Raw genomic sequence first — 15831 nt, 5'->3', positions numbered from 1 at the left:
GCCCTGGCATGCAGGGGCAGGGAGTGGCCTCTCTGTACAGCCAAGTCAATTTAGGGGAGAGGGAAAGGGGAGCCTTCTGCCCTATGAGGCCTCTGGACTGATATAAGCAAAGTTTTGAGTGCTGATTTAAAAATGAAAAAAGAATTTAAAAAAATATGGGACACCATTAAGTCGTATGTAAGACTTTTTAATTCTTACCTGGATGAGAAAGAATGTTGGAAATATGCTATTTATTAAAAAAATATCTTGTATATAAAAAATATCATTCTATAATAATATCATGTTATATGCAACAATTAAATGTGATAACTTTATAGTAACTAATAATATATTTTTATTTTATGTAATTGTAGAATTTCTTTAATGATATTTTAATTTAATATATATCAAAAGAAAACTTCTCAGCAGTGCTGGAGTACAAAGCAAAAAGGATGTATTTGATTCTTCTGCAGTTTCTTTCATGTGGCTGTGATTTACATCCTGCTATGGTGATCCCACTGAATTGCTGTAAGGGGAGGTTTTGCACAGTAGACAGAGTGCCAAAAGCAAGCCTAAAGGTCTTCTACCAGCTCTGGACCATCAGACACACACTTGGCACTGATTTGAGCCAGGATGAGTAACATGGAAATGGAAACAGGACCACCTTACCTTCTGGCCTTTGATCCCAGGTGGGCCTGGAAAGCCCATGGGGCCTGGATCACCCTGCAGAACAAAAACATCCAGAATCAATATATTTCACTGGAACATGACCCAGGGTTATAAACATACAGCACTTAATATCTTCTCTGCACTCTTGGACATTTGGTATGGAGAACTAGCTGATGTTGTCTGATTTTATTACTTTTTTAGAGGAAGAAAATGGAAAAGGCAGCAGTTCCTCAATTGCAACCATTGGGTGCAGCATGTCTGCTCCTGCAACATGGCTGGAACAGACCTGGTTCACAACCTCACAACGTTTACTTTTAGCCAGCAACAGGAGTGAAGAAGCCATACCGCTCTTGAGGCAACACTTTGCTCAGAAACAAGTGGTTTCACCTCAAATTAATAAATATATATAACCACTAGTGTGTATTGTTTGTTTTAATGTTATGCCAACAATCAGCAGCCAAGAGCCAGAACACCACTATGGGGTGTGCTGTGCAAAACCTGCATAAATCTGATCTCTGTGAAAGACAACTTGAGAGATGCATGTGGACAGACTGTGGGGAACACTGCTGCTCTCTTCAGGTTCTTTAAACTTCACAGCCACATGATGGTATATGGCAATAAGAATCAGAGCATCTCAAATGCTGGGGAGATGGAAAAAAGACACAAATTTTCAGGGGAAGAGAGGAAGGTTTTTTCAGCTCTTATTCTTGCTCAGAACTGAAAGCAAAGAGATTGACTCTTTCATTATTAGTGCCTGAATTCAAACCCAGTAAGTCAAGGAATGAATCCTGGAAGTGAATTACTGTCCAAGTAAATGTAAGTCAATTAGAGCAAGCAAATTGAGAACACAAAATAATGAGAACTATAAAAATGCATATCAATCCTCAATCCCATAATTTTGAATTATAGATGCAATCTACATGTATTTAGGGATAGTCATACAAATGTGGGCTTTAGACTGTTCTGTGGCTGGCTTGGGTTCATGCCAAAGAACATAGCTTGAGTTTCAGGCAGCCATGTACAGCTCACCACTATGATCTGATTGCGAAAAACCTGGCCAGATGAAAATATTTCTATTGAAGCTGCACTTCAATTTGTCATCAGTGCATCATCTTATATTTCTGCATTTTTTCTCAGCAGCCCTTGAACGTTGACAACATATATTTGTGAATTTTAGGGTTTGACAGCACGGATGCACTAAAAAATAAGTTATCAGCAGCTAGTAAACCATAGTTATTTCCCGATGTTTTTTCATAATAGAGAGTAGTCCTCAAATCTTACAGTGCTTCCTACTTAGCACAAATATTCCAAAATAGATCTACTAGTAAATGCTTATAAAAGAACTTAGCATAATTGCAAGATATTCTTAAACTAGCATATTAAAAATATCCAATTATATTTTAAATGCTATCACACTACTGTGTATGATATTTAGTGTAAATCTCAAAATGAAACAATCACAAGCTTTCAAGCCTACAATTTCTATGAAGAATGGAATATCTGAATATTTATACTCAAATATTTGGGCAGAGAAAGTAACAACTAGTTTAGCTAAAGTTGCTTAGGAGGCAGTAGCAGGAATGGTTGCACTTGTCATCACCAAATTCTGTTTTACACAACTTTCTAGAATAATGCAAGGTACTAAGTAAACTGGAATCTGTACTTTGTTATATCAGTGTGAATCTAATCCAATGTCATTGGTCTGAAGTCCTTACATTTTATTTTTATAAATTAAATCAAATACATAATTTAAGTTTCAACTTTTAATATATTTTTTTAAAATTTCCCTTGAATTCATTATGCCACCTGTGTCTACAGTGGTCAGTCTAACATAATTAACTGCTAAAATACACCAGTGTTAAAATAAATACAAAACATTTTTCTGTTATAATTTATCTGAATAATAAATGAGACTTCACAGAAGAATGGGATAGACAAAACATTTTTCTATAATTAAGAAAATAATACCTTTTCTCCACGTTTTGCCCGTCCTGGAGAGAATCCTGGGTCTCCTTTAGGGCCCTGTCACAGAGAAATTAAGCTCAATAATACTATCAGAAGAGGATTCTAAAAATATATGCTAAAACAAGTATTCTCAACTGTTACAGCAAGAGCAGAAAAAATGTACATGTGCTTTCTACTATAGATATTTTTCTCATAACTTTTTCAGTAAAGAACTAGGAAAAAAATAAAATAGTGCAGGTTCACACTGAAATGAGATTTACATTTTTCGAAGTTTGTAAAGTCACAAAACTTTGAAAGGCAGATTTTTTGATCAATCCAAGCAGGATTAGAGCAGATGCTCCAGCCAAATGGCTCTGCCCCTGTGTCCATCACCTCAGGGCCATGTGCAGGATTATCAGGCTGTATTACTGCATGAGCCATTATCTTGTACCGGTTTCCTCAGGCTCAGCCTTCCCACAGTGCCAGAATCCACAAAATAGATTTTCTTAACTAATCTATTTTCCAAAGAGCCAGGAATAAAGCCAAACCTCATGGATACCTATACATTACTTTAGAAACACCCCCAATTGTTTCTCAGGAATTAAATGTTGAGAGATTGGCCATTGCTTGGAACTGGTGGTCCTCACTCAGGGCTGGACACTTTGCTGCAAGGATATTGATATTGTGCCATGTTTCAGAAGCAAATGCATAAAGGATCCTTTGGCACAGGAGGGAAACATTCATGCATCGTAAAGACAGAATAAAATTCTGCCTTCATTTACTGCTAGAAAATTCTTGCAGCTAATCTGCATTGTTTTAATATCAAACAAGAGTGTTTGTTTCAGTGTGGTCAGCTGGATCTTCATAGACAAAACTTCAGGAGCATCTGGTTAATTTTTATTTAGAGAAAACCACTTCAGAATATGCTTGTATTGAAAGAATGATTTATAATCTAACAGAAATTCAAGAGATCACTAAGCACCTAGTAATATGTATATTTTGATATTTAAATAAAATATATATAGGTACATACACATATGTACAATTCCTTCTATTCTTAAACTAATGGACAGAGCTACAGAACTGATCAAAATTATCATCCAGTGGAGGGAGAAAATAAATTATAAAACAAAGCCTAGGAGTAAGTGGCTACAATTATTTCCCTAGAAATGCATTTTTTTACATAGCCAGCATAAATACAGTAAAAAACAACTCTGAATCTTTAACTGTCCCTATAGAACTAGATACAAACAAAAACATGCACAAAAACCAGAATCACTAGGTTTTACAGCACTTGGCACTGAAAGCTTTAATAAATTTCTTTTTATGTCCTCAAGCAGATTTTAGCACCTGTCATGACATGTCAGATTCCTGCAATTAGGAATCATACTAAACAAATCATGGTGCTGCCTTTTTCCTAACAGATCTATCAAATTGTTCAAACTAAATATGAGCTGAAGGCATTCTGCAACTGCACAAATCTGTCAAATCTATTTAAAGGTCCTATATTACACAAGATTGAAGATGTTATTTGAGCTTTAAGTCCAGTATTTTGTCTTTGACTTTAAATATCACTTCCATAAATCTTCAGAAAATTATTCTAGCATATAAATAATAGTGTCCCAGATATTAGAATATTTAAATAGCAAAGCTCGGACATGGACAATAAAATAGCAATTGACAGGGACTGACAGTCTACATTTTTCCTTTTTTTGTTTTAAACAAAGCAAAAGTTTAAGCAATTAAGCATTTAAACCTCAGTTTATCAGAGGCTGAGCTGATTTATAGGAACTCTTTTGGGAAGTACAGATTACTTGCAAAGATAGCCATTTTCAAATGATCATTTTGCACACATAGGTGATTTTCTTTCCACTGAATAATCTGCTATTTTGTTTTGATCCGAAGTTCAATTTGATTGATTATATTTCTTTAAAATATGTTTATAGTAGCAGTCTCTACCTGTAAACAAAAGAAGGCCAATTATTTCTATTATAGGAAACAGTTCTGAGGCTTCCAAAAAGTATTAAAAAGTTCATGTATTTCCATGTCACCATGGATAAATAAACTCACCTTGGGACCTGGCCATCCTGGCAGACCTGGGTTCCCATGTGGTCCTGGAATACCCTATTAAAACAACCCAAACAAATGAAAAGAACAACAACTGGGATTACTCTGTTCACCACTGAACAAATGTGAATGGATTGCAGAGAAGAATTTTACTGCATCTTTCCTGCTTTTAGAATCACTGGTTAGGATTTTCAAAGGATTTACAAGAAATAAAACATACACATCTTCCTAAAAATTAAAAGTGAAGGTAAATATCCCCTTTTTCATTACAAATCTCAGTTTCTATTGTCTTCCCAGGAAGTTCTTAACAGGTTTGGCATAGTCACTGCAATGTTGCTCTCCAGCTACAACACTTGAAGGCATGGAATAAAATCAGTAAAATCACATTCTGAGGTACCCAGCTACACAATGAAAAGTGAGTGAATGAGTTCCTGGTGACTTAAAAGATGTCTCAAAGCAATGTATCCCACATTCTTAAAAAAAGTAAATCACAGATTCTCCTGATTCTCCCACAGCTAGTGCAGAAAATGGACTTGTTACTAAAATAATTCAACTTCAACTGTTCCAGGAACAGAATAAGCTATCAAGACTATCTAGGCCCTCCAGTATAAATGTCTGTTCCTGCAACACATTCAGCAATCTTCACTCCTTGGAAAATGGCACATTAGGGAAAATATTTGTTGCAATGGTTGTCAGCAGCTATTCATCTTCTAAGTGCTGAAGGACCAAACTGGTGAAAATCTGTCCCTGAAAAACTGGCAACAAAGCTTCTGTTGAATTCACTAAAGCCAAAACGCTTCCAAAAATCCAAACACCAAATATAATAAGAATACTTTGAACTTTCTTGTATATTCAGTGGTGTAACAACAGATAAACTCAGTGTTTGTCTTTGCACCACACGAGGCCTCATTCACCAATTACACCTTGCAGTAACACTGAGAGCTGCATCTCTTAAGTGCTCCCTCTCACTAATGACAATGTTGACACAACCCCACAGAAATGCTAATCCCACGTGCTGTTTGAGAGATTAATTTGCACACTGGCAACTCTGGAGGCACTCTCAGGGATTTAGGAGAAAGGAAACAAATAGAAAGTGCCAGCAGTGCTGCAGTGGTTCCAGCTTTCACTGCCTGCAGCATTCCTGTCTTGGGGCACAGTACTGGAACACAGAAGTGCAAAAGGATTCTCATGGAATGAGGCATCAGAGGAGTTTCACATCGTCACTAATTCTGAAACCACTGAAATTTCATTATCAAGAAACTTGGAACAAGCCAAGACACTTAGAAAACACTGTCACATGTGAACTTTACCATACAATTGCAGGGATAAAAATCAGTTTCCAATGGAAGTCTCTAACCATGAACCACACATGCCCCAAGTGTCCCAACCATGTGGATCTCTGTCAGGATCAGCTTTGGACACACACTCTGATGAACACCCAGGCAATGCAGCTCTGCACTCTGCTCTTTCTCTTTGACACCTTGAGTCACATTTCAGAATCACAAATGGCAACTCATGTGAAGGAAAACAGAAGTCACAGGGCAGGCTGCTAGATGAGGAACTGAATTTTGAGTAAAAAAAGTTTTCACAGGCATTTTGGCTCAAAAAACTCCTGTCATAACATACATCATCACTAGCTGCACCTGCCTGAATTTATCAGAATCATACAAACTGAAGAACACTGGCATTTCAAATCATTTCTTTTTAATCCAATAGTTTTATTGACTTGTTTGGCCTTTATAAATATATTTTAAACTCAGAACTACTGGTAAATACTCATTTCAGCCATTTTCATGCTTCTTCAGGCACCTTACAGTAAGCTGTCCCTTAGGGTAAGCTCCCCACATTGGAAAGCATTCCCTACACAATAATTTATCCAGAGAACTCACACAGTAGAGCACTATGCTTTTAAGTACTCTATATCACTAAAAAGACCTCCAGAAAAAAAATCCCAAACAAATTGAAGCAGGGCAAGAGCAATCTCACCAACAGGCATGGCTTTAAACATATGAAGAGCCTCCTCTGAAACAAAGAAAACTTCCCAGTTGTGAGGATCTACCTGGATATGTGAGATCCTGCCTCTGATGCCAGACATATCCTTGCCACAGGCAGTGTGCAACATAAAAAAGCTGAGTGGTAAGAATTGTTAGCTCTTGCACAGAAGGATCCAAGAAGTCATGAAGAAATGAATTTGAAGGAATGTTTTTCATTTTATGCTTTTAAATGTGTCTCTTCTCCTCCCTTGCCTCCAAAATGCTCTGGAACACCAGTTTGGTTTTTGGTTTCTTTGACCAGTGCCAGGGCCATGACTTCCCACCCTTCAGGCCAAGTTTAGAACGTCCTGTGCTGTGCTGGGTTTCAACAGGCTGTTGAGCAGCATCTCATTTAAACCTTCCTCAAAGGCTGAACCAAAACTACTCCCACACATCTGCTGAGCCCACAGATGTGAGCCCTTTTCTCCCACTTTCCATCTGCCTTGCTGACTGCAGCCACAGCCATTCACATCTCGAGCTACCATGGCCTGAAATAATCCCCACACCAAACCTTCACCTGCTCCCTCCAGCTGCCCTTCCCTCCCCTAAACCCCCCTGATCAGCCATGGCCTCAGGGACTGCTCAGCACATGGTTTAGTACAGATTGCACAAATACAGATTCTTTTGCCCCATTCATTAATCAGCACAGTGGCACAGCACAGGCCTCTCCCCTGTGCATGGCAGTGGGGACACAGGTGACTGTGGCAAAGGCCCTGCCCTGTCCCCAGGGTCACGGTGGCAAAGGCCCTGCCCTGTCCCCAGGGTCACGGTGGCAAAGCCCCTGCCCTGTCCCCAGGGTCACTGTGGCAAAGGCCCTGCCCTGTCCCCAGGGTCACAGTGGCAAAGCCCCTGCCCTGTCCCCAGGGTCACTGTGGCAAAGGCCCTGCCCTGTCCCCAGGGTCACGGTGGCAAAGGCCCTGCCCTGTCCCCAGGCATAGGGCAAGGCTGCTGCCCGTGCTCCTGCAGGGCTGCACCCACTCACACAAAACAAACCATCTCCTCATTTCTTTAGCAAAGCACCCTGACAGCAACCTAGGATCAAGCTGCTGAAGCTCAAGAGACTAAAAGAGATTTTTGGGATTACTTTTTACCCCCACTCTGTCTTGCAGTGGTTAATTTTGTATCTGTGCCTGCTCCTCTGAGGCTGCATTGCTCACTCCCCCTCACTCCAAAACAAATGAATGTGGTTTTAGATTGCAGCAGATGGGAGCAGCATGGAAAAGTTAATATTGGGAGCAGCAAAAGCCAGGTACAAATATAACAATTCCCAGTGTATGCACCCATACATGGAATTAACTGTGCTGGAAGTTCACAGCAGGAGAAACAGTTTGTCTTGCTTTAACCTATCTGCCAAATGTTCAGAATCATGCACTTTCATCACAAGCACACCTCACACAATCACTAAGCATATGAATAAAGTTGAGAAAAACAAAATTATGCAAACTCCAGTGTGATTATTGGTGACCTGCCTAGAGGTGCAGAAGAACACAGTTGTTTTACTCACCCGAGGACCTCTCTTCCCTGAAGGACCAGGTAAACCTGGAGGACCTGGAGGACCCTGGTGATAGAAAATCAAAGCAGTTGAGGCTAAAACCTGACACAAGGACAGTATCACAACTCTAGATGAGACCAGTTTTGCTGACAACCCTGCGCTCATACTGACCTCCTCAATTTGAAAACCAATTCCAAACGACAAGAAAGTGTGTTTTTAATCTGACTGCAAATCAGATTTCTCTTTGGAAAGTATCCTGTGTCAGAGAAATTGGAGCTAACAACCTGGATAGTAACTTCTACTCAGGTGTATTTGTACTAAAGGAAGAAAAGATTAGATGAAGAAAGCAAGTGCAATGTATATCTAAATAAAGGACAGAGAATAATTAAGCCTTTTCAATAAGCTTGCTGGCATGCCAAACATTTCAGAAAAGTTGTGGTAACTGTGAGAAAAAAAGATACCACCTCACAGAAATTACAAATATGAAATAAAGAAAATGAATGTGAACAAATTACTGTTCAGTTTCCTATTAAAAGCTTCTAGTAATGATAACTGGTAGCCCATTTGCCCTTCTATATAATGAATATCATTCTCTTTAAAGATAATGCAGATTTTTTAAGATGCTAGTATATGACCAAATGTGTCTTTTGCAAATGAATTAGATTATTAGTCACCATATTAGACAGTGTAACAGCCCCTGCATATCTGGTTGTTTTGAACATAGAAGCCTATCAAATTAGGGGAAATATATCAAATTCCTACAGAGGAATGGGGTGTTCTTAAGGGTGAATCACCCCCATCCACATGTCTGCACAGCAAGCCCCAGCTGTAGCAGGAAACATGTACTTTCTGCAAGGGCAATATGAGCATCAGGGAAGTCAGACCTCTTGAGGGAGACCATTAATTTGGCCAAAATACAGGTCACTTATGCACAGTCACCATTGTTCTAAGGAACTAAAAATATCAATTATTTCCTCTCCAATTAATCATAATAAACATAGGAATTGGTCTTTAGATCATACCATGACATGTCATGCTTTTAGCATAGGACATTCTCTATTCATTATGACTGCACAAATGCTCACTAATATCCTCTTTTTTTCTGAAGTAGAAAGACCCCATGCTTAATAGCACAAGAAATGTATCAGGGAGATAATGGAAAACTCTTGACCTGGCATTCTTGTCCAGGTTCAAAAATCCACTTAAAAGGTCACAAAGATCTCCCACCCTGCCTTGCTGAAGCAGCATGTTTTAATATCTCCTCTCAAAATGTAAGTTAAGAGGTGTCTTTTGATTAGATAATTATCCTGGAACTACAAAAGAAAACATATTTTTTGTTAAGTGAAATAGATGCAACCAGTGTGCATTTTGTTTTGACTTGTGTTCTTCTCTAACCCTGTTTCAGACATTTCCTTAAAAATACATGAATAGCTAAACCCCACCACTTTCCTAATAGAATCTTACTGACTATTAAGATCCATGATCTTTGTTGCTGATTTATTGAATAAGGGCAGTGAGAACATTTTTCCCTATGTGGCTTCTAAATTTTTTTAAACACTATCTGCTTCCTTTGCAACAGAAAACAAATAAACAAACACCCAAATCCATCCCACCCTTACTGTGATTACTCTAACTCAAACATCCAACAAAAAAAGGAAAATCTAATCACAACTAAGCCCTCAGAAACCCCTAAGAGAAGCAGCAAAATTTTGAACTGGGCAGCCTGAGATTTAAAACACTTTTCCAGAGCATTTTAAAACAAAGTCAACTGTTGTAGATGAAGTCTCTGGTTCACAATAATAGGCAGCCTCAGCCATCCAGGCATTTGATTAATATATTAAAAGGCTCTTTTTAACCAGAGGATGTTACTCTTTAGCCTCCAGCACAGACTCCTCCCTGCAACTCAGGCAACACCTCCGCTGAGAGCAACTTCAGCAGAGCACATCTAAGTCTTCCTGGACATGCTTTCCCGATGAGCAGTTCCACCTTATTCTGTCCTATGTATTTCTGCAATCTAGGAAAGCAATTACAACTTCAAATCAGTATGACTATTTTTATACTGGCTAGCAAGCTACTTAAGCCTCTCAGGCATCCATGTAAACCACAGAAATCAACATCTGAGAGTGAGCCAATCTCTCTTAAACCAAGGAATAAGTCACTTGTTTGAATAGCTTTTCTTCCAACTACTGGAAACAGTAATTAAACAAATCTGAAGCAATTAGAAATGTCAATCTGGATTTTAGCATTTGACACTGACCACCGCTATCAAACAAAACAAAAAGTTACTTTGCATAAATATCACAGATGCTAACTTAAAATTGTTTAACAAAATCAGTTTTCTCCAAACAGATCATTTGTAACTTTAAAAAGATACAACAACTTACTGTTTTTAGGAATTGTAAAAACTTCATTTAGCTATTGAGCAAAAAAAGCTCAAGTTCCAAATAATCATTGCTTAATCCTGACATAAAAGTAGATGCTACTCTTCCAGAAATTTTCACAGCCTTTCCAATGGTCACTGGAATAAATATAAGGAACTTTCCTAGACATGAAATAACTTACATTATTTTCCTAGGTACTGAACCCTGTCTTACTTGGGTTACATGTGTTTTAAATTTGACCTATTATCCAGAGGTAAAAGGAAACATTTCATTTACATATAGCAAATCTTTAGCTGAATCATTAGGTACTGAGATTTCTCAGCCTGGGCAGGGAAATGCATGAAAGGGATTAAGTGATCAATATATCCCCTGTGGTCAGGGAGAACCTCAACAGGCAATTTTGTTCAACTGAGAAATAAGCAAAGAGTGCAATCAGCAGAAGTATGAAAGGTTAGCTGAGAGTAAAATAAATGAAATAAGCTAAGTGTGAAAGAGAAGCTGCTACATTTGGGATCTCTGAACTGCTCTCTCAATGTTCTTACTGTCACACCTCTGGATTGCAATAGGACAGCTCCTCCAGGACACAATTCTGCTCATTGCAGGGCTTGCCATTTCCCCTTCCTCCTGACAACAATTCCAGACTGCTTCTCTTTACCAACTAGAAAGAACACCACCATTTGGTCTTCTACCATTCCTCCTTCTGGCAGAGTATCTTGAAAATCTAGAAAAACTTTTCCAATAGAGGAAATTTATTCCTAGTTCATTTCTCTTACTCTTAGAAGGCCACATCCTGTGCAGATAGCCTGAAGTTGCCATTACCTACCAGCAAGTAACAAATCAGCACTTTAGCTCACATCAGCCTCTCCCTTCTACCAGTGTAAGACTATGCCCCACGTTATTGCAAACTACTTTAGGATTGTGCAATGAAAAATATCAGCTTGAAAGTTAAACAGTTAAAAATGCACACCACATTTATTTTTGTAATCTTTACAGATTGCCAACACCCTCTGCATCACAAAAAGGAGTGCTTCATCAGATGGACAGAGCAGCATTCCCTTGAAAGAAGTGTTTCAGGAAATCTTACTATTCCAGTTTAAACTCAATTTATATTTTCCTAGGGGGGCGTGGTGGTCATTACAGCTGCTAGAATTTTAATCAGGGTTTTAATAGTTTTGAAAAAATAGCTGTTCCCTTTTTATACCCTATCTATAAATGAAAGCCTGAATTCTGGAGTCCTGCTTTGCCGCAGTGGGTGAATTCCACAGCTGTGGGATCATGGAATATAAGAGGCCTAATTATACAAGGCAAGAATCAGTTCTGGTAGATGATTAAAAGCTAAAAGAAGCTGAGTAGTTTAAGAACCACAAAAGCTAGTTCTTGCCTGTCAATTCCAATAGAACGAACATTAACTTCTGTGTTCAAATCTTGAAAGAAGATTCAAACCAACCACAACATATTAAAAGAAGTGAAAAGAGGGGGTTTCATGCCTCATCAGGACTTTTTGCTGCAAGGGAAGTTTTTAAGTTTTTCAGTGTTGCTTTTTAGGCACAACATTGCAGACTCCATGAGTACTTATATACTAAAGTGTTAGAGCCACACATAAAAAATCTGCATTAATTCTCATCATCTCTACATGGGAGGACTAAACTGAGAAAGCAAACCAAGATCATCTCTTCAAGTAGCAGATACTGAGCCACACAATCTCCATAGAGCACAATTCTTAGTTTTCATGCAGAGATCTCCTCGCCCTTTGGTGTCAGCCTCTCTGGCAGAGTGGTGTTTTAGCTTTGCCTCTGTTCCAGCAGGTGCTGCTGGTCCCTTCAGCCAACCTGGGGCCCACAAGGGTCTAGATTAACTTCCCAGCTCTACCATAGACCTTTAAGACCTTTGGGCACATTTTCTAAATCCTGACCCAGCAAAACACCTCAGTACAAATGCACCCTATCCCCTGCAGACTACAGTCTGCATTCCTAAGCAAGGCAATCTTCTCTATCCCCAGTCCGTAAGACAGCGTTGAAGATGGTAACAGACACCTCTGAACCCTTCAAGTCAGCTGTCATCTTTGCCACTGTATGTGCAGTGTCTGTGTGTAGTGTCTAGAAAAACAACCCAGAGCATTTGCTTGGAGTTTCTTAGTAATGCAAACAACCAACACTATCAGCAGCCATTTCTGTGATACGTGAATAAAAAGGGATTTAACTTTCTTGGCTGTGACTGACTGAAATCACAACAAACAAGCTACGGGCTAAAATTAAAACATTCTATTAGTAGTTACTAAACATCCTAAGGTCCAAAAATGGAAATTAACCTCATGCTGATGACAGCTACATGCTTAGTGACATGTCACCATGAATGCTATCATAAGGGACAAAGAGAGAAAAAAGACTGACTTCGCAATCAAAAAAGATTAAGCAAGAGCACTTCTGGAGTAGTGTGAATTACTTGTTAACACATTTTCCAATTGTGTAACAATTACTTTGTGCTTGGATCCTGTTTAGAGTAAAAAGTGAACTTTTGAATAGGTTCTTAGTTGTTTACTAGTTCAAGAAAAAAAAAAAATTCAATGCTAAAAGAATAGACACAATAAATTTATGGCCATATTTAAATATATATTAGGAGCTACTTAACACATATCAAATTGCTTTCCAGTAATAACTAAACAGATGAACACTTCCAAAACCAAAACCAACCAAACAAAAAAAGCAAGTGGTTTAAAAACTATGGTTTAAAATTTCAACCAAAATCTCACACAAGCACAAAGCATGATCTATTATATTTCCCAGGCTACGCAGGAATTGATGTTCTTTCTGCTCTGTAGCTTCATATATATGGGCACATTTCTATTAATTAAAAAGTGTATGAGCCTTGTGCACACAATAAGAAAGGATAAACGAGTTTCTGTTAAAACCACTACTGTGCATTTGCCATTGTATCAAAAATCACTTACTCTGTGAACTTAAAAAATACCTCAAAACCTTGTAAGACTGTTCTAAAAACCGTTTTCCATGCAGGTTTGCTTAACCCCATAACCTTGGGTTACGAATGATTGCAGACTAGATTCTGCAGCTGGTCTATTTCTACAACTATATATTTTGACAGCATTGCTCAACCAAGACAATTGTGTCAGTCTTCCAAGCAGCCTGGTTGTTCTTTTTATGGACCAGCACCCATATTTGTGAACTGCAGTAAATTAGCCTGCAACGTTATTATGTGAGCCATCTCTGTAATCAGTAGTTACAAACATCCAGCTGCATTCCAAATTTTAAAGAAGCCTGGGTTGCCTACCACTTCACCAGAATGTGAGTATCATGGATGTCTTTATACTCTTCCAGTAAATAAAAGTATATGACACTTACATTAAAATTACATGTGAGAAAAAGACACATTTAAGGCAGACAAACATTTGTACAATACAATTGTACAATAGCTGGAGAAACTGCAGTCACAGCTTTGGCATGCTTGGAGAGGTTTCTTTCAAAGCCTCTGTTAAACGTATGCTGCTGCAATATAGTAAAAAGAATAATAAAGATAACTTACAGGAGGTCCAGTTTCCCCCTTTGGACCTCTGACACTTCCCCTTTCAAACATTTTGCCAAGATCTTCATAGTCATAAGCATAATTATCAATACCATTTTCATAAGTGCTTTCTGTATGATAAGTCTCATCAGCATCAAATGCACCTTCCTGCCCTGGATGAAGTCGATTATCCAGAGGGAGTTCAGCAGGCAAACTGTACAGAGTTGTGTTGAAGATTTGCTGCTTTTTGTTTGGTTCATCTAAATGCTGTTTTGCTTTTTCCATTCCCTTGCTTTTAGTTTTACTCTGTTTTACAGGGGAGATCAGAGAAAGCTCACTATGTCTGCCTGCATCTTCTGTGGTGTTAGCTGAACTATTTGGATACGATGCTGCAGGGGTTTTCATGATGTTTCTTTTTCTGCTTGTCTCCTGCTGCTGAAGAGCCAGATCAATGTTCTCCTGGAGTTCTGTTTGAGGCCAAGCTTCCAGCAACAGAGGTTTGGTCTCCGCAAACTCCCGTACAGAGGCATTTCTTAACTCAAAGTGGTCTGGTAAAAAGTGAATCTGAGCAACATTGGTAACAGGCATGTTTGATACTTCTTTCCATTTATAAGCTGATATATCTTCCTGGTATTCCTCATCAGTGATCATCTTAGAAAAAGCATCCAGCCCATGTGGCAGAAGTGGAGCCCCACGCAGAGATCGATAGGTTTCAGCCTGGCGACACTGCTGTTTCACATATTTACAGTAGTTTGCAGAGGCTTCTGCAGAGGGAATAATATCCAGCTGACATATAACTCCTTCAAAGCTGACAGAGTGAGAGCTCATCCTTCCCAAGGTAAATACACCCTCTGAATCAAATGTCTCCACTTCAGAAAGTACTTCACTGCTGTAGTACTTGTTTCCACACTCAGCAAATAGTGAGACAGTCTTGTCCCCAATGCCAATGGCAAACGAATGCCATTGTTCATTATGAACACAATAATCAAAGTACACGGGCTGCTTCCCTCCGGTGTACACTGCTACCTTCCTCGGTAGCAGCTGGACACCAAACTGCAGCCTGCTTTTGTTCCTAACACTGAAAAGAAAAGCATTACTGGCTCTGTAAGAGTACAGCCCAACCAATAAGGTGAACTGATGCCCTAGATTTGATGGTATGACTTGGGGGACACGGGACTCAATATGTGCATCATCGCTTAGCACCACTCCTGATGCAGTTAGACGAACACCCTGAGGTAACAGAGAGGATGGTGAGGGCACTGCTGTCTCTGAAGGCTCTTGGACATCTTTCACAAGGCCTAGTTGGTGAAGAACATCTATTGCTGTAAAAAGAAATAAAGGCACACTGTTGATTTAATTTACAAGCTCATACATTCAGATCCATATAAACAAATGTACACAGAACATTCTCACAAATCTATACCTCTCAGAGCATATACACTTCACACAGTAAGGCCACCAAATCCCTCCTGGAAGGCACTGATCTTTCACATAAATCAAACGAGTAATTAAAGCCAGAGCAAAATTTCCATCTTAAAAAAAAAACCCAACCAAACTAAACAAACACACAGAAAGGTCCACAAAATGCCCATTGTAGGTCAGTTCACTTATGAAAATGAAAAATTCTCATTTGCTCTCTTCAAACTTTCCAGTGATCAGCAAATACACTTTGGTTAGTTCCTTATTTATTAAGCTAATCCTGTCTACTCTTTGAGCAGAGAATTAGTCGTTTTTTCGAAAACTTTTCCTT

At 38.8% G+C, this 15831-nt stretch overlaps 1 protein-coding gene across 1 annotated transcript in view; it reads right to left on the bottom strand.

Moving 5' to 3' along the window:
* COL24A1 (collagen type XXIV alpha 1 chain) overlaps positions 1 to 15831 on the bottom strand; it is a 119152-nt gene that overhangs the window by 91958 nt on the left and 11363 nt on the right. The window contains exons 3-7 of the mRNA XM_059477700.1: positions 14103 to 15403; positions 8197 to 8250; positions 4663 to 4716; positions 2617 to 2670; positions 649 to 702 (exon numbers count right to left, since the gene is read on the bottom strand). Coding sequence (XP_059333683.1) covers positions 649 to 702; positions 2617 to 2670; positions 4663 to 4716; positions 8197 to 8250; positions 14103 to 15403 — 1517 coding nt within the window. The remainder of the gene's footprint in view (positions 1 to 648; positions 703 to 2616; positions 2671 to 4662; positions 4717 to 8196; positions 8251 to 14102; positions 15404 to 15831) is intronic.

Source organism: Ammospiza nelsoni, chromosome 9 (genome assembly GCF_027579445.1).
Source record: "Ammospiza nelsoni isolate bAmmNel1 chromosome 9, bAmmNel1.pri, whole genome shotgun sequence".
NCBI lineage: Eukaryota > Metazoa > Chordata > Aves > Passeriformes > Passerellidae > Ammospiza > Ammospiza nelsoni.
The sequence above is the reverse complement of the archived record's forward strand: the minus strand, read 5'-3'. Positions and strand labels throughout refer to the sequence as shown.